Source organism: Perca fluviatilis, chromosome 17 (genome assembly GCF_010015445.1).
Source record: "Perca fluviatilis chromosome 17, GENO_Pfluv_1.0, whole genome shotgun sequence".
NCBI classification, from domain to species: Eukaryota; Metazoa; Chordata; class Actinopteri; order Perciformes; family Percidae; genus Perca; species Perca fluviatilis.
Window position 1 is genome coordinate 2,253,897 of NC_053128.1, and position 25,915 is coordinate 2,279,811.

Sequence of the window (25,915 nt, forward strand, 5' to 3'; positions counted from 1 at the left end):
ACGAGTGAAAAAACAGACTTTTATTAATATTCACATTTTAAGCCAAAGTACAACTTGAGATCACCATCTGTACAATCAACAACCAAGAAAAGAGATTTCACATCCAGATTTAGTCATCTCACATGTATGCATGTATATGATATTACCTTGAGAAAATATAACTTTGTTAGACTGTGGGTTGAACTTTCAAGAGGTCTAAAACTTCTATGAAAACTGCCTTTGCTTTTGTTTTCAGCTCTAGTGGCTAGAGATCCCTTAATGTGGCCCTTTGTGAGAGTCATTTGTAATGTTTTTGAGAATAACTTATGTTCACAGTAGTGTAACGCAGTGGTCGTCCATGATGCACTATAGCTCACGAGTCTGCAAGTTTTCATACCAACCAAACACTAAAGCAGCTAACCATAATGGATCGGGAGGAATATGATTGAGATGTTCTGGTCTACGAAATCTCAACATGAGTTTAAACCTGTAAACCCTGCAGTCTGCAGGACAGAACATTTGAATGACAACACTGCTGAAAACCAGACAAACGTAAATGGGATGTGGGTCACTTTAAGGCCAAAAACAACAACAATGAATGGAAGCCTGTGGCTAAAAATGTTAAAATTAAACTATTTACTCACTTAAAATGTAAGTTTCCTCTTCTGTATGCATAATGTATGACCAAATTAAAATGTTAAAATCCAATTTCCATATATGATGTAAAATGCACAATTATTGCCAGAATGAAATACATAAAATAAGAGCTACTTTGACCATGGTTTCATTGTGCTCTTGAGCACTACCCCGCGACAATAATTAAACTGAATGTGAAATTGACTTTGTATTCTCAAATAGAAGGTGAAAGTAAAATTGCAAACCAGGCTCTTCTATTTGTATTTGAATTGAGATTAACTAATTTCTGATGAAATGGATTTCCCCTCTGGAAGGTGGCCATTGTCATGGTCATTTTCATAGTGGTCAATCTCATAATGGTAAAAGACAAGTTCACGCCATTATGGAAATCATTTTCATTCGTGACAAACAGGACATAATTTAAATCCAAATGCAAGTTTGCAATTGCATTAGGTTGCATGCTGTCAACCAATTTCGTTCAATAATTATTAGCATCATGCCATTGTATCAGTGATGTACAGTGGAGTTTACTGATAATTATATGTCAATGGAATTTTCATTTTAATTTGGCATTTTTCTGGCCTAAATTATGGATTTCCAAACATCAGTTTGATCTAATGATTTAATCTTAATATTGGCAGCCATAGAATTCCATACCAACAACAAAGTAACGTTAATTTAATGTGACATCAACTTCCAAAGAGAAACTCCCAAGACCCAAGTCAATATTCCATTACATTCCAAATTCCCGGATAAAATCTTAAGATATATTGGTAATACAGCCAATAACACTATTAATATCCACCTTTCTTCTGTATCAAAAACTTTTTTGGGACTCAGTTGGAAGAATGGGGGAAATGAACAACACCTAAATGATTACATCTTAAAATCAATATATAACATGGTAAATCTGATTTACTGGCCAAATTCACTAAGATATCACAGCCAATTTAGGTTTCACTGTCACCTCATACAATATGTGCTTAAAATCCATTTTTGGTTCTCAACATTTTTGATCTTTTGCCTTTAAAAGACTAATGTGTCGTCTCCTGCAGATTGAGTCCTGGATTTAGATATTCAAAGATGTAGCAGTAAAACCTAAAGTTTGGATTCCGCCTCGGACAGATTGAAGACAGTGCTGTTTGTTGGGCGGCAAAGGCAAACTACTCCAGTAAAGCTTATTGGATGTGTTCAATGAGAAATAGGCAACGCCCTACTGTAAATGTGTATTCATGACAAGCAAGGCAAAAAGGAAAAGGGCATGTTTAGTAACATCCTTGTCTAGACTGTAAAGGTAAAAAGTCTTTGAGGCCATAAACAGGATTTATGCTTCTACGGAGGCTCCACACAGAGCTTTCGCCGTAGCCTAAGTGGCCTGAAGTTTATTCTTGTGTTTTGGTGTGTGCGTCGATCTCTTTAAGAGAATAGCAGGGCCAGCGTGTGTATGTGCGTGGGGAGTGTGTGCATAGCGAGGAGGCATAGAGTCTGGTGAGAGAAACAAAGTGTCTCCCCGGTTCTTTCTGACCACGGTAGGAAATCTGGAGCAGGAAAAGTTAATCCTCTCCTTGATTTCATGTTGTTTATGGAGGAGAACCAGGAAATGAGTCAGGGGAAATGCAACACTACAAAGGCACGGCTGAGCGACATGCGTCCCCGCGACATGTAGTTAAATTTTTTGAGAGGTGCACGTCAGGCTACAGCATAGGGTCGATATCTCCACGTACCTACATATGTACCCCTGGCGTCGATTTAACGCAGAAGCATAAATTGGTCTATAGTTTGATGCTCTTACAGGAGAGGCACAGCCCTTCATCAGCCCTGTCAGTAGTCAAAACATTTCATGATGGCTTCTCGGTCAAATTTAAAATTGAGGAAAGCCTTCGAGGACAGCAGGGGCTCAGAGTCTTTGCTGTGGACTGTCTGGTGACCGTTGGAGCTGCATGGAGCCACATCTGTGAAAAGAAAAGCTCATTTTATGGGGGATGTTTTATTTGTGGGGGTTGTTAAAGGGTAACTTCAACTTTTTTTGTGTCTAAGTGACTGACGGAAACAATCTTTGATATATTAAGCAAGATTGTTGCTGTCGGCAGCGACGAAACAAGCTACAATGTAAGTTAATAGGGCAATTGTCCAGCTTGTATTTATGTTCATAAAAGTGCTCATTTTGCCACTGACAGGCTCAGATTAATATTCTAAGTGTCTGACAACATTATGGAAAGGATTTCTGAGGAGGTTGATCTTTTTGTTAAAGAGTAAGAGCCTTTTTTTAAACATAAAAACATTCAAAATTGCGTTTGCTAAACCCACCAGACTCCATGTAAAGAAACAGTAATATAAGCATCGTAAAATACACTTCATTCAAAGTCGACAGAAACAAAATAAAACTATGAAAATTCGTTTTGGGTCGTCTTTCCACTTTTCCAATCATCACAACCATGGCTGGGTACTGAAACACGGTGCCAATAGGGCACCGGTTCCGAAGAGACAGAATAAGAACGAAAATTTCGGTGCCTGACTTTTTTTTTCAGAAGCATCGCTGCACGGGATGCTACGTTACCGTTAGCTAGTAGCTGGATTAAACCCAATGGTTAAAATGTATTTATTTATTTATTTAATTAGTTTATTTGTCAGGGACAATGTACAAAATACATTAATCTTACAAAAAGATGTTACAAAGAGTTAGCTAATGCTAGTTTCCATCTGCAGTCCCCGATGCTGACAGTTTACGTTAAGCGTGTAAAGTGTGACTGTATTTCCCTGTAGAGGATTCCAACAGCGGGTAACGTAACGGTCTGACTGCAGCTGCCGGAAAAACAACACAGACGGTGCGTTCACTTGAAACTCGCCAGCCTCGAGGTGCATTTCAAATTATCGTAAAATACCCTTTTCCCATCTGGTGCTTGTTTTTGTTGTTTACCAGCAATTTACTGGTGAAATAAGTCATTGTTATTACATTATTAATCAATCATTTAATTTTGACCATACGACCTTAGCAATAAGCAAGCCGTTCTTTAATATCTGTTGTATATATATACACACTATATAATATATTATATTATATACATAATAAATATATTATATATTCTGGTTCAGGCACCGGCACCGTTTTAAAAGTATTGTTTTAGCAACAGTATCGGAAAAAAAACAAAAAAACACAACTCTAGTTTACAGATTTACATTTTTTTTTTTTAAATGGAGTCTGGTGGGTTTAGCGCTAGCGAACCTCGTCTGGAAGCTATAGTGCGTAGTTTCTGTCGCTAAGTAACTAGTACAGTGCCCGTTGAAAATGTGCCTGTTTGGAACAGGCGATTACTTGGCCTGTGGTATTGCTACTTGTAGAATTCATCTAAACCAAATTGTAGCCTACTACTGACTTACAGTGTAGGCTATGTCTACATCAGAGGAAGACATTGAAATTCTGTATTTACCTGACAGAGAACGGGGAAGATTCAGAATGTAATCACAAAATATCACAATGACAATGTGGAGTAATCAGACATTAGCATCATGGACTCATGGCGGTGTGCTACCCATCTGGCCTATGAGAGCTAATCAGCACATATCTTCGTTCATCAACCACCAGATCCAGACAGTGTGTGTGTGTGCACAGATAGAGAGATAGAGAGAGAGAGAGAGAGAGAGAGAGAGAGAGAGAGAGAGAGAGAGAGAGAGAGAGAGTTGTGTCTTGTCGGATCGTTAATGAATTTAACATTTCAGCAGAGGTGTTCATTTCCATACAGGTTTAGTGGCTTTACGGTTAACGGTGAAGTAGGGGATTTGATTCTCGGGGGTATTTTGGTGACTTAATTAACCCGACCCAGGCTGAGTCTGATGAAAACTGATGTATCTGTCCAGTTCAACTCTGAGATTTTCTCGCATTGCACAGAGCTGTGACGGAATAATCTCTGAGATTAGGCTAAATTCTGACAGCTCACAGCAACTTAATACAATAGCAGGAAAAGAGTCCCCCCGCTGGTCTCACTCAAACTTGGCACCAGACATCAAGTCAAGCAAGACACCTGTCAAGTTTTAAATCCATTGGACTAACGGTTCGACAGGTATGCGCAACGCACACACACACAATTTATAGATAGATGACAACAACACTGTTTTATCCTGTAATCGCGCACGCCCCCCACCCCTCCTCCACGCAGTTGCTAGTAGCCAAGGAGGACACGGAGGATTTAAAAAAAAAAACATGATGGACTCTTGGTGGGTTAGGGTTATCAGCACTTTTAGTGGACAAACAAGACAATGCACATTTGCCCCATAGGGTTACATTGCAGCCTGGTCTGTGGCTGCCGGTTACAGCGTTCACACTTAATACTGGACCAAGGTTGTTGTTCCCATCAGTCATTTAGACACAAAAACACAGGGGAAAAAAAAGGGTCCAAAAAACAAATTTAACCTTTAAAAGGTACAGTAAGTAACATATAATAAAAAAACAGTAAAAGCAATTTGGTTAGTCAAGTTAGCTTAGAAAAATGGGGCAGTCTCAAACCATACCTCTTTCAAAACTGTCTTGCAGTCTTCTGGGTTGAAGTCTTTTAACTTCTTTCTGTAGAAATAATAACAAGAGTGCAATGCTTGTAGTTAAACCATCACCTACAGTGCAGTAGCATGTCAAAGTTGATCATTTTTAAATTGTACATGTAGTTTAAAACTGGTCAAAGATCCACTGGGAAAAAGAAAAGAAAAAGTCTGCAATGTTCAGGAATGTCAATTTCACTTTTTTGACTGAGGAGTGGTATTGAGGTTTAAACCTTGCTTCTGTGCTAAAAGGTCACACTCACATGTGGTCTCTATACTAAAAACAACAATATATGGCTTTCACCTGCTGGCAGTTGGCTCCATTGTCATTTGCTCCTTTCTTCACATAGGACGAGTCCGGACATTTCTTTCCATTGCCTTTCAAATGTGAATTCTACACCGCAAAGAACAGAAGCTATGAGATGACTGGGATGCAGCAACTCTGTCTCAAGCCACTGACAGATTCTATGTCCTATTTCAGTGGCTGTACCAGTATCAAAACATATTCATCTACAAACGTTTGGGAACCACTGTCATAGGGTATATGAAACAGGTGCTTTACTGTTCGTCTTTGATATAATTTGGCAACAAAACGTTCAAAATTATGCTCCTAGTAGGGCTTTGCGATAACCGTAATTGCAAAAAAATATTGACAGACTTCATTGTGAAGGCCTTGTCTAAATGAGCTTACCATTCATTGAACCTTTATTCAAACTCGACAGATGAGTAATTAAAAAAAACAAAAAACAAAAACAGACAAGAATACACCATCATAAGAAAGCCTAAACTTTAAAACTTTCTGAATTGAAGAATTGATGAACAAAATTTGATAAATAAGTAATAAGGATAATACGGAAACAAAAGAAAGTATAGTTAGCCCGTGCTAACATATGTTAGCTGCAGATTATTTTTCATGTTTGTGAATAGTGCTGCTTGTCCATCGGTCAAACCGATAATAAGGTGATGGTAGCTTCACACTAGGAAGATTTCAGCCAATGTTTTCCACAGTCTAGCAAATGTGTCAATATTAACGGTTAGTAACATGTAGCCAAACTGGGAAATGCTGCTGTTACATAGTGGTCAACTGTCTTTTCTGACCTGGTTGAGCTCCTGCTGGCTCGCCTGGCCCAGAACCTTCGGCTGCTTGTGTTTCGCCCAACAGTCTCCTGGAAATGCATCAGCACCTGTGAGGCGGCGGGATTTTGACCTAAAAGATGGAAGCAGAAGAAAGAAAAACATGGATATTTTCTATTCTATTTCTATTTAACTTCTGCTGAAGGGTCATTATGATACTAGTCTGGCATTGCCAGACCTTCCTCCTCAGCTCTGCGGAGGAGGGTCTGGCTAGTCAACACAGCGTTCCAGGATGGGATAAAAACGTGCTTTGGTTTATTGGCATTTCTTTAAACCAATCACAATCGTCTTCGGTGGCGCTAAGCCTAATTTTGTATTGTGGGGCCTCTGGTGGTTCCCACCCCTAAAGCTCAGTAGAGCTATGTATGTATAGTGATTTTTAAAATTGATTCTTTTTCTTCTTTTTTTTTACCAATGATTGACCTAAATATTTTCTGTTTCTACAGTAATGCGGACTAAATCATGTCAGTTTCCAGCAAAACAGAGTGAAAGCAGAAAAAGCAGAAAATCCATGTGCTGTTCTTCTTTACAAAAGGAAATAAATGTCAGACTGACTGACTTGTGATGTGCATTTGTCTTAGAACACAATGAGTTTGTAGTAATGTCTCATGATATATTGTCTCTAGAAGTGAATTATTCAACTTTTGTTTTTCTTAAAGAAGGAAAAGTAAATCGCAATACTCAATACTGTTGAATCGCAAAACTTCTAGAATCCCAATACATGAAAATCGCTAATAAAATCCAATCGGCGCCCATGTATCGTGAAAGAACCGAATTGGGACCAAAGCATGTCGTCCCAGCCCTAAGGATAAGTGATCATTTTCTATCAAGAATTGGCCTTTATTTGTAAAAACGGAAGCTCCTGCTGTCACTTGAGAAGTGGTGGTTGAGTGTTCCTGACGACTGACGAAGTGCCTTTACCGAGCGTTGTCTGAAAGTTTGCTTGAAGTGTTGCCGTTGTTTCCAAAGTCCTCGTCGCTGTCTGTCGACTCGCCTTTCAGCCTGCTGATCCATTCTCGCAGCGGTCTGTACAGGTGGAGCAGGAAGTGTGCCATCAATACCACTTAATTACTATAATGAAACTAAATCACATTTTCAACATAAACAAACATAAAAAGTCAACAACATTGAGGCAGCCACACAATGATCTTTAAGATTTAACCATTGAGATACAACACATTTTATAGGGACCTTTGGAGGCATTGGTAGGTGCATTGTTGAACTAATCGGATGGTTCGTAGTTCGATCTGCGGCTCAGAGCAAGGCACTGAACCTCAAACCACCACCATGAGCAGGTTGGCATCTTGCTTGGCAAGCCCATCCTAGGTGATTTTTACCATTGCTCATTGAAGAAAGCAGAAAAAGCTAAAAAGCAGAGGAGCTATAAATATGCCTAACCAGACAACACTAAATTCGGGACCTGTGTTATGATTTGGATAGTCTCGCTTTGCCAGACCATCCTCCACAGCGCTACGGAGTGGCGGAGGTTCTGGCTAGTCCACACAACATTCCTGGATGGGAGAAAAACGTGCTCTGGTTTATTGGCATTTCTTTAAACCAATCACAATCGTCATGGCGGTGCAAAGCTCTGCACGGAGCTGCTGTAAAATAGTTGTGCAACAGAAAACTCAGATAGGACAGATAGTCTAGCTAGCTGTCTGGATTTACCCTGCAGAGATCTGAGGAGCAGTTAACCATAGTCCTCACAAATCCACCGGCGTTTAGAACACCAACACAAAGAAAGAGGAAGGGGACGGACATTGGCGAAAATACATGCATCCGGCGGAATTCCCTGCGGCACCGGAGCAATCCCGGAAGTGTTTCTGTTAAAGGATGATGTCTATGCCGCTGGTGATGACATTTGGGTTTCTTATGACAGAGATGTGGATCATGTACTCAACATGTCCGGTCTCCATGCACTTTGTTGTGTGTATTTAATTTAACGAGACAATAACAAGTAAGAGCAAATTCCTTTTAATGCAACTTTAAGTGCTCATATTATGCTTTTTGGCTTTTTCCCTTTTCTTTATTGTGTTATATATCTTTTTTGTGCACGTTATAGGTTTACAAAGTGAAAAAGCCCAAAGTCCCCCCCAAAGGGACTTACCATCTCCAACAGAAAACACTGTTCACCAACTGCTCCAAACAGCTCTATTGTAGTCCAGCCTTTACTTCAGAGACAAACGTGGGTCACTTTGGAACACGTTATAATGCTCACCTAGCTGCTAGTGTAGCACGCCCTCATACTTTGCTTCTGACTGGCTAGTAGTCCTTACCTAGGTACTGTCAGGACACGCCCTCATACTCTGCTTCTGACTGGCTAGTAGTCCTTACCTAGGTACTGTCAGTGCACGCCCTCATACTCTGCCTTTGACTGGCTAGTAGTCCTTACCTAGGTACTGTCAGGACACGCCCTCATACTCTGCTTCTGACTGGCTAGTAGTCCTTACCTAGGTACTGTCAGTGCACCCCTCTCTACTCTGCTTACTGGCTAGTAGTCCTACCTAGGTACTGTCAGGGCACACCCTCATACTCTGCTTCTGACTGGCTAGTAGTCCTTACCTACTGTACATTTGCATGCGATCCCAACAAAGATGGAACAGAAGTGAGATGTCTCACTCTGTAGCCAAAACAGAGAGCTCAACACACAGGGTGAAAAGAGGAGCAGCAGCAATCTGCAATACAACAAAAATGTGGTGTTTTTTTTTTAATTAAACCAGGTAAACCTATTCTGGTACAACCTCAGAATACAATTATGAACCTGAAAAAATTGATAATATGAGCACTTTAAGTTTTTGAAGGGCGATTCACGCACGCTCGTTTTTGGATTTGGGCTTCGGGCCGCTCGGTAGTTTGCAGTGCAGCAGATACGTTGTGTATTGCTGGAAGAAACAAAGCTCCTTGAGCAGAAATGGATAGAGAAAAAGGGTCTTTTGGGCCTTTTCTTTAAATGGATAGGACAGCTGAAGACCGTAAAGGGGGGGAGAGAGAGGGGGATGACATGCAGCAAAGGGCTGCAAGTCAGAATTGAACCAGGGCCACTACGGTAAGGACTGAGCCTTAGTACATGGCACATGCTCAAATGGACTGTTTTTATATAGCGCTTTTCTAGTCTTAACGACTACTCAAAGCGCTTCAACATAGTACAGGAACCACTCACCATTCACACACATTCATACACTGTGGCCGAGGCTGCCGTACAAGGTGCCACCTGCTCATCAGATAAACATTCACACACATTTACACTCCGATGGCACAGCATCGGGGGCAACTCGGGGTTCAGTGTCTTGCCCAAGGACACTTCGGCATGGAACTGCAGGGCCAGGGATCGTACCACCAACCTTCCGATTGGCAGGCGACCTCTCTACCACTTAGCCACACCCACCCAGCCACAGCCGCTCAACCAGGTGAGCTGCCCAGGCGCCCAAAGAAAAGGGTCTTTTGAATGGCAAGTTGAGTTTCAAGTGACTAGTGACTGTTGTTGGATTTCCAGCCCACTGGTATTCAGGACACCCCCCACACTTCCCTCTGTACTGTATGTCTGTTTTTTCATGTTTTGTATGTGTTGCTGTAAAACCAATTGCCCCACGGAGACTAAAATAAAATTGAAAGTTGATGATAAGGTGTCTATTTCCTTATTGAAAAAAATACGAATGGATAACTCAATGATGAAAATGATGAGTTACAATCTTCTACTACACGCACCTTATGAATGGAATGGCCATGAAAAACCTGTTGGGGGCAAGTCCAAGTTTAGACTTTGGGGTCATGTCGTTCCTGTGACATGGCAGCTTCTCAATAGGAAACCATTCAATGTTCTACAAGAAAAGAAGAAGAAGACTTTGAAACCTTTCTATAAACTACAAAAAGCTGGAAATCAATGAGTATGTTTACATGCACTCTAATATTCCACTATTATTCATAAAGTGAGAATATTCCGAATTTGATACAGGTCATGTAAACAGCATATTCCGTTTGGATATTTCGAATAAGGCTTTTTATTTATTTTTATTTTGCATTTTCCGATTAAGACGTGTTATATTCCGGTATTATTCGGGTTTTTAGAGGCATTCTTTGGACATGTATACAGCGAATTCGGGGCCAGATGTACGTACATTTGCGAATGTAGCAGAAAGCACACGCTGTGATACTTCAGCTTACGTCGTATTTACCAAACTTGCAGTTCGTCAGGTAATCAGCGCCTTTCTCCGCCCACTATACCGTAAATTGCGCTGTAACAAAGCGTTAAGTACTTGTGCTATGATACGGCTGAGTGCAGACTGCCATATTCCCACTGCTGATGCTGTGACTGTTTGAAATTATCCTGATGCCAATATTTGTAATGTAGCGAGGAGTTGAACAGCTGCTGGAATGGAATGTGAACGCTGAGACGGAGATTGGATGTCATCTTTGATTTCTTCCAGTAACTGTTATATTGCATGGCTGCTTAATCTGTAACGCTTAATGATTTTGTGTTCACTGAACTGAAAAAGTGTGATCCTTGTGGCAAAAATCCTTTCAGCTCGTCTCCTTGGCCTATGTCTTCGTCTTGCTCAGATTCCTGCCGCCATTTCATCAGGAGGCATATGCCAGGAAACCCGCTTCCTGGTTTACACCTGCTTTTAAGAAGCGGAGAATTTTCACCGCAAAATAGAGGCACGCTGTCACGGGCGGTTTCTGTACATAACTCCCACTTTCCCCTTCGTCCTCCCGTGAATGCATATGCATGACACGGAAAAGCTCAATTTGCCATTTCCAGTTCCCGCGACAGGCAGTCTGTGCTTTTACCTCAGTGCAGCCTGTTTGTACATACCTCGCCATGCTTTTACATGCACGTTGCGAAACAATTACGCCTGAAGTGGGCGCAAAAGCGTTGGTACATCTGGCCCTCGGAATGTGCGTCTCAACCGAGGTTTTTACTGCAGTTTGCAACAGTTAAAGTGATGGTTCGGAGTCATTTCACCCTAGGGTCCTTTGCACCATGACCTCGAGCCAAACACCCGCCCAGAAGCTTTTTTCACCTGGGTCTAACATTGGGAGAGTTAGCGTAGAGTAGCGTTATCAGCTGAATAGCTTAGCACAGGGGCTAATGGACCCACGTTTGTATCTCGTAAGTTACCCCACTAATAATGCCCGAAATGATACCAAACGTCTACAAGTAGTACAAATAGGTTATGCTCTCATAAAATGATGGATTGGAAAGTTTGTAAGTACACCAGAAGTTTATGTAAATAACACTTGCCTGCTGGCTTCTGCTCTCTGCTGTTGTTGTTGCTGCTGTAAGACGAGTGCTTAGGGCCGTCTACAAATTACAACACCGAAAAGAGATGCAACAAAAATATTTTTTTATTTTACTTTTTTTTAAAGTAAGTGCTGTAGTATAACTAGCAGGAGACAAGTAATAATTGAGGTAAGTTTGGAGACATTACCTTATTTAATCATTAAATTAATAAATATTTTTGTTGCATCTCTTTTCGGTGTTGTAATTTGTAGACGGCCCTAAGCACTCGTCTAACTGCAGGTAGCAGCAGTAGCAGCAGCTAGCAGAAGAGAGCAGGCAAGTGTTCATAAACTTCTGGTGTACTTACAAACTTTCCAATACATCGTTTTATGAGAGCATAACCTATTTGTACTACTGTAGACGTTTGGTATCATTTCGGGCATTATTAGTGGGGTAACTTACGAGATACAAACGTGGTCCATTAGCCCTGCGCTAAGCTATTCAGCTGATAACGCTACTCTACGCTAACTCTCCCAATGTTCGACCCAGGTGAAAAAAGCTTCTGGGGTTTGGCTCGAGGTCATGGTGCAAAGGACCCTAGGGTGAAATTACTCCGAACCATCACTTTAAGGGCCAGTTTACGGCTTACAGTCAGCTCTGTGCATTGCTATGGTTGTTACACAAACCAACCAGCCGACAGTTCAAGTATGGAATGCCATTTTATTCACAATTAAATAATTAAATAATTAAATAATTAAATAAATAATTAAATACATAAATAAATGAATAAATACATAAATAAATAAATATGCCTTTGAAATACATAATGAAATAAATAAATGAGGCAATAAATACATAATTAAATAAATTTAATTATTTCATAGTACTTTTATTTCATAAGTCCATATTTATTTATTTCAAGAGACTTTTATTTCCTAATGCCACATTTATTTATTTCAAGAGACTTATTTTCCTAATGCCACATTTATTTATTTCAAGAGACATTTATTTTCCTAATGCCACATTTATTTATTTCACTCTATTTATTTCAAGTTCTTATATGCAAATCAGGGGGCGTGGCTATCTCTCACATTCAGAACAGAGCCGTGGGCTTAAAAACTGCTGGCGAAGTCAGAGTGCAACACGACCGGCAGTTCGCCCAGTTATCCAGCGCACAGTCACCTATTCTGGGGTAACTAGATCACCAACTAGCGCTGACCTGACGGAGCACCACGACCGGCAGTTTGCAGTGCTGTGTGCCCAACCCACAGTCACCTACTACTTGGTCGGAAGTAGTTACAGGAACAGTATAAAAAGTCCACTTCTAAGCAGTTCTACTAACTACTCTCCCCCAAAACCGTTTTTTTCCATTTGCATTCGCACTGGAAGTGTGAAAAAGTAGCCTACACGGGCTGTACAAAAGGCCGTCAATCAGGAGCGATTGTTGTGAGTACATGTTGGAGAATAGCGCGGACACGCACCTCACACCGCACGCACCACGCGGAGAAAAAAGTGAGAGAAAGAAAAAGGAGAGGTCACAGTTCGGACGATGACTATCCAGTTGAGATTGTGTGTGTGTGCGTCCTTGAGATCTGACCACACACAAACACACGTAAGCAGAGCTACCCACATCCATGTTTCTACTGTTGCTTAAAGTGATGGTTCGGAGTAATTCACCCTAGGGTCCTTTGCACCATGACCTCGAGCCAAACACCCCCCCAGAAGCTTTTTTCACCTGGGTCGAACATTGGGAGAGTTAGCGTAGAGTAGCGTTATCAGCTGAATAGCTTAGCGCAGGGGCTAACGGACCCACGTTTGTATCTCGTAAATTACCCCATTAATAATGCCCGAAATGATACCAAACGTCTACAAGTAGTACAAATAGGTTATGCTCTCATAAAACGATGGATTGGAAAGTTTGTAAGTACACCAGAAGTTTATGTAAATAACACTTGCCTGCTGGCTTCTGCTCTCTGCTGTTGTTGTTGCTGCTGTAAGACGAGTGCTTAGGGCCGTCTACAAATTACAACACCGAAAAGAGATGCAACAAAAATATTTATTAATTTAACTTTTTTTTTTTAAGTAAGTGCTGTAGTATAACTAGCAGGAGACAAGTAATTATTGAGGTAAGTTTGGAGACATTACCTTATTTAATCATTAAATTAATAAATATTTTTGTTGTAACTCTTTTCGGTGTTGTAATTTGTAGACGGCCCTAAGCACTCGTCCAACTGCAGGTAGCAGCAGCAGCAGCAGAGAGCAGAAGAGAGCAGGCAAGTGTTCAGAAACTTCTGGTGTACTTACAAACTTTCCAATCCATCGTTTTATGAGAGCATAACCTATTTGTACTAGTGTAGACGTTTGGTATCATTTCGGGCATTATTAGTGGGGTAACTTATGAGATACAAACGTGGGTCCATTAGCCCCTGTGCTAAGCTATTCAGCTGATAACGCTACTCTACGCTAACTCTCCCAATGTTAGACCCAGGTGAACAAAGCTTCTGGGGGGGTGTTTGGCTCAAGGTCATGGTGCAAAGGACCCTAGGGTGAAATTACTCCGAACCATCACTTTAATTAAATATAACATCAAAAGAGAGAAGTTGTCTCCGTCTGTGTTTTAAACAGACACACCTGGGGGGAAGTTGGAAACCAGAATCAGCTTTAAATACAGTCCTAATCTAGTCCTCACTAACACGGGCCCAATTATAGTAACTACATGAAAACTTCACGGTTGTTGCATGAAATGTTGTTTGTGTTTAGCCTACATCATCATTTTCTATCATGTGAAACAAGAGGCCAAGCCAGCCTGGTTGTAAAGCTGCAGACAGATGCTTAACAGTGTGCTCCCCAGCAGTCAGCTCCTCATGCTGTTCATAAGGTGCCTCTGCACGCCTTTTGTTTCAGACCCTCCCACCAGCCTTTGGGCCACGCCTCCTCATTTACATTGACATGTGTCAAGTCCAAACGAAAAAGCAATGTTAAATGGAAATTCAAAAGCCAAATATTAAATCCAAATGAAAATCCAATGTTAAATTGAAATTCAAAAGCCAAATATTAAATGAAAATTAAAAGCCAAATGGAAAATTTAAAAAAAATAATATTTTTTTATTTGATCTCGCTTTGTTTTCTCTTTTGACTTTCAATTTCTCTTTGGACTTTCAATTTGAATTATGAATAAATATTTCCTCCATACGGCAACGGTCTTTATAGCGTTAAAATCAGAAAACAAATACACCAAAAAAGTATGAACTAAATACTAAATCTAATGTATATAGCATATTTGTCATAATTTAAACAAGTCTCCCGAAGAGAAACAAGTATCTCTCTCTCCCCCGCCTCTGCCAGCTGCACTGGACGTGTGTGTGTGTGGGTTTTTGTGTGATGTTTGTGTGTGTGTGTGTGTGTGTGTGTGTGTGTGTGTGTGTGTGTGTGTGTGTGTGTGTGTATAATGGGCGGATAGCGAGGTTGTCAAGCCCGCAGCAGGGCACGCTTGTGGAGTTTAACTCCGAAAAGACCACAGGTTCCCGTTAATCTTATGATGGACATGTGTTGTGATATTTAAACAAACGAACCGTCAACGGCAAAATGAAAGCCTCTTATTTACGAGAGCGGTCTGAGAGACCTCCAGCCTACAGCGGGGTTTCTGAGCAGGACATGGCCAAGCGGCGAGCTAGCGGCCGGGGCAGGCGCCTGCCGACTGTCGCCTCACTTCATGGAGCTTCCCACCTCCCAAAACGTTGAAGCAAACTGTCAATTCGGCATAAATTTTCGCAAGACTGCCTATATTTGAAATGTTAACAGTTCATTTCTCATCTAAAACGTTGTCAGAAGTGAATTTAATGATGAATAAGATGGCGAAAATTGTTAAAATTGTCCTGTTGTTGGTCTGCCAAAGAAGTCCCATTCACCTTGTTCTGAATGTGAGAGATAGCCACGCCCCCTGATTTGCATATAAGAACTTGAAATAAATAGGAGAGTGAAATAAATAAATGTGGCATTAGGAAAATAAAAGTCTCTGGAAATAAATAAATATGGACTTATGAAATAAAAGTAGCATGAAATAATTACATTTATTTAATTATTTATGTATTTATTGCCTCATTTATTTATTTCATGATGTATTTCAAAGGCATATTTATTTATTTATTCATGTATTTATTCATTTATTTATGTATTTATTCATTTATTTATTTAATTGTGAATAAAACGGCATTCCATATTCAAGTGAGTCCGGTTGCAGTAGAGATGCATGCTTAAAAGAAACACAGCTACTTTTATCACTACGGCAACCTTTTCAAGAAGCTGGTTGAAGGAATTAAAAAGAGGGACACTGAGTTTGCACAGTCCAACAAGTCCGCCGCTGGTAAACTTTGAAAAAAATCCTGTTTTGCACGGCTACATGTAAACGGGAATATTAGTGGAATATTCACTTTTGTTAGCAATGTTAACTGCTTAGTCAGAATATCGTCTTTTTCTGAATAAGGGCGAAAACCGAAATGACATGTAAACGGAGTCAGTGTGATGATTAAATGTGGCAAAAAAGGAATTCCTACCCTAATCTCTTTCCTTGTTTTGGGGTTGAACTTGGTATCTTTTGAAACTCCTGGTATGATGTAGAGCCGCACCACCTGGTCAGTGATTTTCTGCTCTATGTACATGTCTTTGCAGATGCGATTCTTGATGTCGAAGCCCGTCTCCTCAAACACCTGGAAAAACACCCAGCTATTTTTGAACCACAAACGACAAGCATGACACTGCAGTTGAACAGCAAAGAACAGGAGACTCACTTCACGAACTGCACAGTCATGAGGCGCTTCATCCTCATTAACTTTCCCCTTGGGAAAGCCCCAGCCTGACTTTGCAAGGTAGCCCTGAACGAGCAGCGCCTGAAGAGAAAACATGCACCCGTTAGCTGCATCATGTGTGGTGCTTTACCTCAACAGCACTACACTGGGGAAGAGCGCAGGTTTCCCCCCCAGTGTATAGCAAACCTGGAGGCCCACTGGGCCTAAGTTGTCCCTCATCAGGCCTAAGCCACTGGGGATTTTTTAAACCACAGTTCCAGCGGGGCAGCTGGGTTGGAAACGTAGACATAGTCATATACTTGATACTTTAGAGATAGTTCGGTCAGTGCCTAAAAAGTATTGAATTTGGTACCCATCCCTACTTAACCCTCCTGTTGTCTTCAGGTCAAATTTGACCTATTTTTAGTTTCTATATCAGAAATTTTCTTTCTTTCAACCTAAATTTTCAAAAGAAATAACGTGGATGGCTCCCTACAATGCTCTTCACAAGTTTTATTCAATTTCATAGCATTTGAAATTATTATTATTTTTTTTATAAAAACATTGAAAAAAGTTTGGGAAAAGCTTCAAAAACATGGGGGGGAAAAACATACAAAAACGTCAAAAGGTGCAGAAAAAAACGTTACATTAACATAGGTGGAAAAGCAACAAAAGTGTCGAAAAAGACGTCAAAATGTTGAAAAAAAGTTTAAATTTTGACCCAGAAAAACAAAAGGTTGCATGGTCGACGGGAAGGCAACACAAGGGTTAAAACACAACTAGCTAGTGCAAAGTTTGCAGCAACAAGTTAACTAGCAGTTAAGAAATAGACTGTATAGCCTATTTTTCTTTTCTAATAACTTTTTCTTTTACTTAAGTTCAATTATGGTTCAAACCAATGTGGTCACAATTGTTATTGGTTAATGGTTAGACGGTTAATCATTAACATCCCGATTATAAACATTATATCAGGTTTTGCTTCAGTGTATGAGTAAAAAAAACGAAAAAACAGCAACTCACGTTTTCTAGTGCTTCATCAAGAATGATTGCTCCATAAGTAGGTACACCCATCTTGTACTCCTTCCACTGTTCCAGGATTTTCTGAACATCCTCTCCGTGAGGCAACAGAAACGGACAGTGATGGAAAAGTTTGCAGCAGTCAGGGAAAAAAACGTCTAAAGACGTCCAATGTGAGCAACACATTTGGCTTTTTGCTCCGAGGATGAGCCTGAAGACTATGTATAGTACATAACAGCGTGTTTAGGATCCCCAAATCACGGATTAATACACTTAATGTATTACATTCATAGAACTATTCAGAGGTTATAGGGCTCGTCCAGTTTAACTCTACATACGGTTGTGTTGATATAGTTTATTGTCAAAACGTTCACTTTCTTCCGAGTCGGCTATTAAACGAACAGCTCCACCAAAAACGACACCGCGCGGGGTCCGTTCTAATTGGACAACGTTCAACTTGTCAGCTCATCGTCCTGATATCAAACATCTGGAAACATTAAAACAGTAAGTGAGTCAGTGTAATATAATATAAATTGGAAATAGTCTATAGATGTAGTCATAGATGTTTGTTTTGTAGACCTGTTGTAGATGTTAAGTGCCCTATAGTTCCTCAAAAAATACAAAATATATTTGTTTGTGTTGCAGCGAAGTGTGGGTTCCATTTCATATGTAAAACATTTGGCATTTTGTTCGGACAGACCTGCCCCCACTGCTAAAACAAATCCTAAAGGAAACACTGGAGTCTGACTTAATGTCCCGCCCACAACACTATCTGAGTCTCTTTTACTGGGAATAATGTTCAAAGTTTCTGATTTATTAAATAATTGCTTAAAGCAGGGATCTTCAACAGGGGGCCCGGGACCCCTAGGTGGTCCTCAGAGTCACTCCAGGGGGGCCTCCAAATTATTGTTAATTTTTGAAAGTTTTTTCAAAAATTAAAAAGTCTTAACATGATTCCAACATATTATTAGCAAATATAAATCCCCATTGATGATAGGCTCACTGGCCAAAAGGTAAGTTAGTCACTAAGGTAGCCATCCACAGATCCAGTTCATCCCAAAGGATTGACTGTTCCACATGTGTGTTTAACATTATAACATGATTTATAAAATCATGCCAACAATTATTAGGCTATTTGAATATCTTAGTATTCTATGCAAAAAGAGATCTAAAAAGGCTTCAGGCTGCCCTAAAAGTTATTGTAACATGATGGACTCTTCAGAAGAGGTCATTATCTTCACTTTGTGTTTCTGCGAGGGAAAGTCACTGGACGACAACAATCTTCTGAACATAGTCCTACTGAGAAATCCAGAGAGATTTGTGTGGAGCTGATAGTCTTAATCAGCTTTGTAGCCCCACAACTGGCAATGGCTTGAATGTAACTGACTTTCATTATGATCAAAAAGTTATGCACTAGGGCGCCTGGGTAGCTCACCTGGTAGGGCAGGCACCCATATATAGAGGTTTACTCCTCGACGCAGCGGCCACAGGTTCGACTCCGCCCTGCGGCCCTTTGCTGCTCTCTCCCCTTTCATGTATTCAGCTGTCCTATATAAATAAAGGCCTAAAATGCCACAAATTAAATCATCATCATTCACACGTAAGGATATCTGCTTTGGCGAAGTCTCTTATCCCACAGTGAGGAGCCCCCGGAGTGTTCTGCATGCAGAAGTCCAGGTAGAACCAGTGGGCCAGCTCGATCTGGAAGCACACCCGGATAGCGTTGTCCCGCTCCTCGCTGGGGATGTGCAGGATGAACCGGCTGGAGAGACACAGGAGAGATGGGATGGGAGAAGGGGTTAGCGGCTTAGCGTAGCTACGCCATGAAGAAGAACGGGAAGCGAGTGGGCAAGGTTGGCAAACGACACTTTGTGTACTGCTCATGTACCAATCCGGTTGTGGAGTTTCCTCTTTCTTCTCATTCTAAGAACAAATAATCAGAATGAGAAAATCTGAAAAAGATTTATTACCAGGTAAGTAGCACTTACTAGGAATTTGCATTAGTTGATGGTGCATACATTAAAATAATATTTAAACAATAATAGGGGTGTAAGAAAAAAATGATCGCGATATTTTATTTTGCAATACTGTATCGTACTGTATTTTTTTGGGGTTTACGTGCAAAAATATTCATGTAAGGCAGTGGTTCACGTTTATGTTGTGTTTAAACCCCCTAACGCTAGATGGCTGTGCTGAGACACACCACTAGTGTCCTTGCCTAACAGTGCCTGACTTTTTGCTAGAAGCTAACAATGTAGCTATGCCTGACCTTTGGCCTACTTTAGCATATAAATATGTACTCACTAAGAACCTGTGAACCACAATCCCAAACTGGCAGTTTGATTTTCTGTGTACTGAATGGTTTACCTAAAGTAAACTTCTTTGACTTTTATGCACATCATGTCTTTTTAGTTTTTCTAAAAAATACTAAATCCCAATATATCGCCTTATGCACAGTATCGAAATATATTGAATCGTGACCATGTATCGTGATACGTATCGTATCGCCAGATTCTTGCCGATACACAGCCCTAAACAATAATATGCAATAAATAAACAATGAATACAGAAACAAATAACACAAACAGTACATATAACTATTAAAAAAAAAAATGAGGCTGTATTGATTAGTGCAGGATGTGCACAAATGTAGAGGGATGTGCAAAAGCTCAGGATATATGGAATCAGCAGAGGACAGGATGTAGGATTGGATTCAGTTATGTCTGGCCAGTCCACACAGCATTCCAGGATGGGAGAAAAACGTGCTCTGGTTTATTGGCATGTCTTTAAACCAATCACAATCGTCTTGGTCGGCACTAAGCGCCGGACGGATCCACGGTGCCTCTGCTAAATAGTCTCAGGAAGGAACTTGTTTTGGTGGAACATGTGGACGTTCAAAAGTAGTTTTAGTCGTGCAACAGAAAACTCAGATTGGACAGATAGTCTAGCTAGCTGTCTGGATTTACCCTGCAGAGATCTGAGGAGCAGTTAACCATAGTCCTCACAAATCCACCGGAGGTTAGAACGCCAACACAAAGACAGAGGAAGGGGACGGACATCCGGCCAAAAAGAGGGACATCCGACAGAACTTCTGGAGCAATCCTGGGAGTGGAATTTCATGGATATAGACTAAGTCCAAACAGTTTGCGTCCGGGGTGAGAGGGCTTCGGCTAGAATCTTTCCTGCCCGCCTCAGCATCCTGGGGGGATGGCAGTTTGCAGCCAATCACCTTCTCAGCAGAGCGGATGATGCGCTGCACTCTGCCCTTGTCCTTAGCAGTGGCAGTTGCGTACCAGATGGTGATGGAGCAGGTGAGGAGGGACTCAATGATGGCCGTGTAGAAGTGCATAAGCTGTATTGGCATAGTTCTGGCGTACCAGCACAAGAATGTCGCCACAAATAACAGACCCCACAACGCCAGTATACTTTCCCTCCTAGCGGTGACAGGCTCACTCAGCGTTGTGTGAACTCGTTTGGCAATGGCTTGAATGTAATGAAGGGTATATATATATATATATATATATATATATATATATATATATATATATATACATATACAATATATAATATATATATATATATATATATATATATATAGTATACATATATATATATACATATATATATATACATGAGAAGAAGAGTATATATATATATATATATATATATATATATATAATATATATATAGAGAGAGGAGAAAGAAAGAGGAGATATATATATATATACACACATATATATATATATATATATATATATATATATATATATATATATATATATATATATATATACATATAGCAGGAGAGTATATATATATATATATATATATATACACACATATATATATATATATATATATATATATATATATATATACCATACATAATATACATATAGTATATAGTGAGAGGAGTATATATATATAGAGAGAGTATATATATATATATATATACCTTATTAATGTATATATATATATATACATATACATACATACACATAGTGAGGGCACACATACACATATATATATATATAGTATAGGTATGGACATATACACCCTACATGGAGGCAGGATGCAAGTACAAAATATGAATGAACACATGTGGAATTATGTACTTAACAAAAAAGTGTTAAATATCTGAAAACATGTCTTATATTTTAGTTTCTTCAAAGTAGCCACCCTTTGCTCTGATTACTGCTTTGCACACTCTTGGCATTCTCTTGATGAGCTTCAAGAGGTAGTCACCTGAAATGGTTTTCCAACAGTCTTGAAGGAGTTGACATGCTTAGCACTTGTTGGCCCTTTTGCCTTCACTCTGCGGTCCAACTCACCCCAAACCATCTCGATTGGGTTCAGGTCTAGTGACTGTGGAGGCCAGGTCATCTGGCACAGCACTCCATCACTCTCCTTCTTGGTCAAATAGCCCTTACACACCCTAGAGGTGTGTTTGGGGTCATTGTCCTGTTGAAAAATAAAGGATGGTCCAACTAAACGCAAACCGGATGGGATGGCATGTCGCTGCAGGATGCTGTGGTAGCCATGCTGGTTCAGTATGCCTTCAATTTTGAATAAATCCCCAACAGTGTCACCAGCAAAGCACCCCCACACCATCACACCTCCTCCTCCATGCTTCACGGTGGGAACCAGGCATGTAGAATCCATCCGTTCACCTTTTCTCCGTCACACAAAGACACGGCGGTTGAAACCAAAGATTTCAAATGTGGACTCATCAGACCAAAGCACAGATTTCCACTGGTCTAATGTCCATTCCTTGTGTTTCTTGGCCCAAACAAATCTCTTCTGCTTGTTGCCTCTCCTTAGCAGTGGTTTCCTAGCAGCTACTTGACCATGAAGGCCTGATTTGTGCAGTCTCCTCTTAACAGTTGTTCTACAGATGTGTCTGCTGCTAGAACTCTGTGTGGCATTCATCTGGTCTCTAATCTGAGCTGCTGTTAACTTGCGATTTCTGAGGCTGGTGACTCGGATGAACTTATCCTCAGCAGCAGAGGTGATGCTTGGTCTTCCTTTCCTGGGGCGGTCCTCATGTGAGCCTGTTTTGTTGTAGAGCTTGATGGTTTTTGCGACTGCACTTGGGGACACATTCAAAGTTTTCGCAATTTTCCGGACTGACTGACCTTCATTTGTTAAAGTAATGATGGCCACTCGTTTCTCTTTACTTAGCTGATTGGTTCTTGCCATAATATGAATTCTAACAGTTGTCCAATAGGGCTGTCGGCTGTCTATCAACTTGACTTCTGCACAACACAACTGATGGTCCCAACCCCATTAATAAGGGAAACAATTCCACAAATTAACCCTGACAAGGCACACCTGTGAAGTGAAAACCATTTCAGGTGACTACCTCATGAAGCTCATTGAGAGAACACCAAGGGTTTGCAGCGCTATCAAAAAAGCAAAGGGTGGCTACTTTGAGGAATCTAAAATATAAGACATGTTTTCAGTTATTTCACACTTTTTAAGTACATAATTCCCTATGTGTTCATTCATAGTTTTGATGCCTTCCATGAGAATCTACAATGTAAATAGTCAAGAAAATAAAGGAAACGCATTGAATGAGGTGTGTCCAAACTTTTGGCCATTACTGTATGTATATATGTGTGTGTGTGTGTGTGTGTGTGTGTGTGTGTGTGTGTGTGTGTGTGTGTGTATATATTACTTCTCATTACGCATACACCGTACATTTATGACATACATATATTAGTTTTTGAAATTAATAATTTCTACGATGCAGTGACAGGCCATAACCGATTATTAGTAGTTTTTTTTTTTTTTTTGCCTTTTGTCTGCTGTGTTCAGACTCCGCTACATTCAGAAAGTGACATTTTTAGTAGCAGATACAATAAAAAAGGAGAGTTCATAATTCATATACTGTATATCTGACTGCTTGAATCTGTTGATGAAAACCATGTGTAGTAAAATATAATAATATTGAGGAGGTGACGCATTGTGATGTCCACTCGAAGACAGGATAATCGTTAGGGCTGAACGATTAATCGTGAAGACCGCGATTAATCAAATGTGCAATATTTAATTGAATGTTTGGGGTTAACATTTGGTTTAACATTAGGACTGCACAAGTAATTGCAAATGTATTGAAATCGCAATATGGACTAGTGCAATATCCAAATCGCAGGTGGGGCACAATATTTGTTAAAGGCAAAATATGTGTCAAACCATTCTGAATGAAGTATTGTGGTGCTGCAGAGACATCCTGGCCTACAAATCATTTCCAACAGACTAAGTCCTCGCAAAAAATCACACTATAATCAATTTAATTTTAATATTTTTCAATGAAAATGAGAATGATACAAAATTGATCATTCCCTCCAATATCGTGAATCGTATCGCAATCACAATATAAGTCAAAGTAATCACAATTAGAATTTTTTTCTCATATTGTGCAGCCCTATTTAACATTTTAAATATTATATTTACTGTTAGAGATAAATGCTGGAATAATGTTACATATCACTGATTGTTTAAAGAAATGTCCTATTTTCAGTGGATTTTTCATTTATTTTGTATTACTTTATTTAACATGATCGTAGAAGCTTCAATATGTAGCTAAAAAAAAAATAATAATCACACGCCAATTGTAATCGCAATACCTGGCAGAAAAATCCCAATTAGATTTTTCCCCCCAAACCTAATAATCTTAATTGAATTGTGAGACAAGTGAAGATTCACACCCCTATATATAATTTTATATTTTATAAATGTTATATTTCATCCCTTTATATAACATCTGAACTATTTTTATGCCTTAGATTCTCATTTTTTATTTTGTGTGATTTTCTTTTTTTTAATACATATATCGAGAATTGTTGGTGGGAGCCTGAGATCTGAGATATTCATCGCCAACGACAGTTTCTCTGTAATTGTTGTGCATATTACAACACATAAAGAACTTGAAACCATCACTATGACTACAATGCTAAAACAAAAATAGAAATGAATTAACACCATGACAGTGTCAACACAAACTGAACTTAGAGGCATCATAAACATAGACTATGGCGAGCCAGTTGGATTGGAAATAGGGCTGCACGATATGAGGAAAATATCTAATTGCGATTATTTTGACTGACATTGCGATTGCAATATGATTCATGATATTGAAGGGAATGATCATGTTTGTATCATTATTCTCATTTTCATTGACTAATATTAAACCTTAAAAAATGTAAATGATTATAGTGTGATTTATGCGAGAATCTGTACCAAACAAAGATGTTTTTCTGTAGTCTGTAGGATAGGATTCGTAGGCCGGGATGTTTCTGCATAACCACAACACTTTATTCAGAATGGTTTGACACATATTTTGCCTTTAACAAATATTGCACCCCTCTGCGATTTGGATATTGCACAAGTCCACATTGCGATTTCGATAAAATTGCGATTAATTGTGCAGCCCTATTTGGAAAGTATTATTGCACAGGTACTACCATGTACCTAACAAAATGGACACTGGGGTAGGGCTGGGCAATAATATGGAGGAAATACAATATCACAATATTCTTGACCAAATACCACAATGTCGATATTGCGGTGACATCGTAGGGTTGACAATTGGTGCTTTAACAAAATATTAACACAATGAGATTTTAGATAAATAATGACCAATGATGTGGATATAATGATTAAGAGAATTACATCACTTTAATGCAGCCTTTAAAACCAGGAAAAGACAACACTTGTGTCATATACGATAGGATATCCAAAATCTAAGAGACATCTAGTCATAGATCAATGTCGATATAATATCAATATATTGCCCAGCCCTACACTGGGGGTACATGTGTCATTTGCTATAATGCGAACACAAAAGCAGTCAAAACGGTTACTATGTCTATTAAGTTTTTTAATTTCTTTTTTATTTGCGAGTTCTTGGTAAAAGAAAATGTGTAGCTGCCTCTTTCATGTTGGTTTGTTTATAACTATACATTTGATGGTACTTTATGGTCCTGACCCTAAACTATGTTTCGTCGGACATTTCTGTAATTAAAAAACTTTAAATGGTTTTAAAAAGCACTTTTGGCCACTGTGTGCCCTTTACAGTTTGCTGTAGCTACAGTCTGTGGGTAACGTCAACGTTCAGCATTTCATCCAGCTAAATGCGTTTAGCATGAAAGCATCATGCAACAAACACGGCTCAACAGCATGTGAGCTTATAACTACACAGTAGTAGTATATCGCACACAGCGATAGTTTTTTCTGCTTACCAGAAATTACAGTTAAGTCAGTTTTTATGAATGCACTTCAATGCCTCATGGCCAAAGAAACGACGATGGCAAAGGTCGGCAAAGCGTCCAGTTAACGTTACCTGCATAGGTCATCCAGTACGCCGGATGGGATCTCCACTCTTTTGGTTTCCATGTTGGTTGAAAACATCCCAACTCTATATCTCAGAGCACGCAGGTGCAAAAGCCATAAGAGCAGCAAGCTAACGTTACACGCATTTTTACCTCAGTGGTCCCCCTGCTTAACAGTAGCTACGGAAATGTGGCTAGTAACAAAATCAGTCCTCTTGGTCCTCTACAAGGAACTGAGCGGAGTCTGTTGTTCTTCGTCTTCTTTGAGTTTTAATGGCGGT

At 39.8% G+C, this 25,915-nt stretch overlaps 1 protein-coding gene across 1 annotated transcript; it reads right to left on the minus strand.

Annotated features, from left to right (window-relative positions):
* dcp2 (decapping mRNA 2) lies at positions 1-25,915 on the minus strand. Its single transcript, XM_039780463.1, has 11 exons — positions 25,646-25,915; positions 18,912-19,063; positions 17,305-17,432; positions 16,288-16,386; positions 16,054-16,206; positions 9,985-10,097; positions 7,201-7,305; positions 6,244-6,352; positions 5,450-5,539; positions 5,122-5,173; positions 1-2,567 (listed from the first exon to the last, which is right to left on the minus strand). The coding sequence occupies exons 1-11, from the start codon at positions 25,711-25,713 to the stop codon at positions 2,437-2,439; spliced, it is 1,200 nt and encodes a 399-aa protein (XP_039636397.1). The 5' UTR covers positions 25,714-25,915; the 3' UTR covers positions 1-2,436.

Coding starts and splice junctions, on each gene's coding strand:
- dcp2 (XM_039780463.1), bottom strand. CDS start 25,713: ATGTTTTCAACCAACATGGAAACCAAAAGAGTGGAGATCCCATCCGGC. Junction 10,098..16,053: donor AAACAAGGAAAGAGATTAGG/GTAGGAATTCCT, acceptor CTTTTCTTGTAG/AACATTGAATGGTTTCCTAT. Junction 5,174..5,449: donor ATGGAGCCAACTGCCAGCAG/GTGAAAGCCATA, acceptor TTATTTCTACAG/AAAGAAGTTAAAAGACTTCA.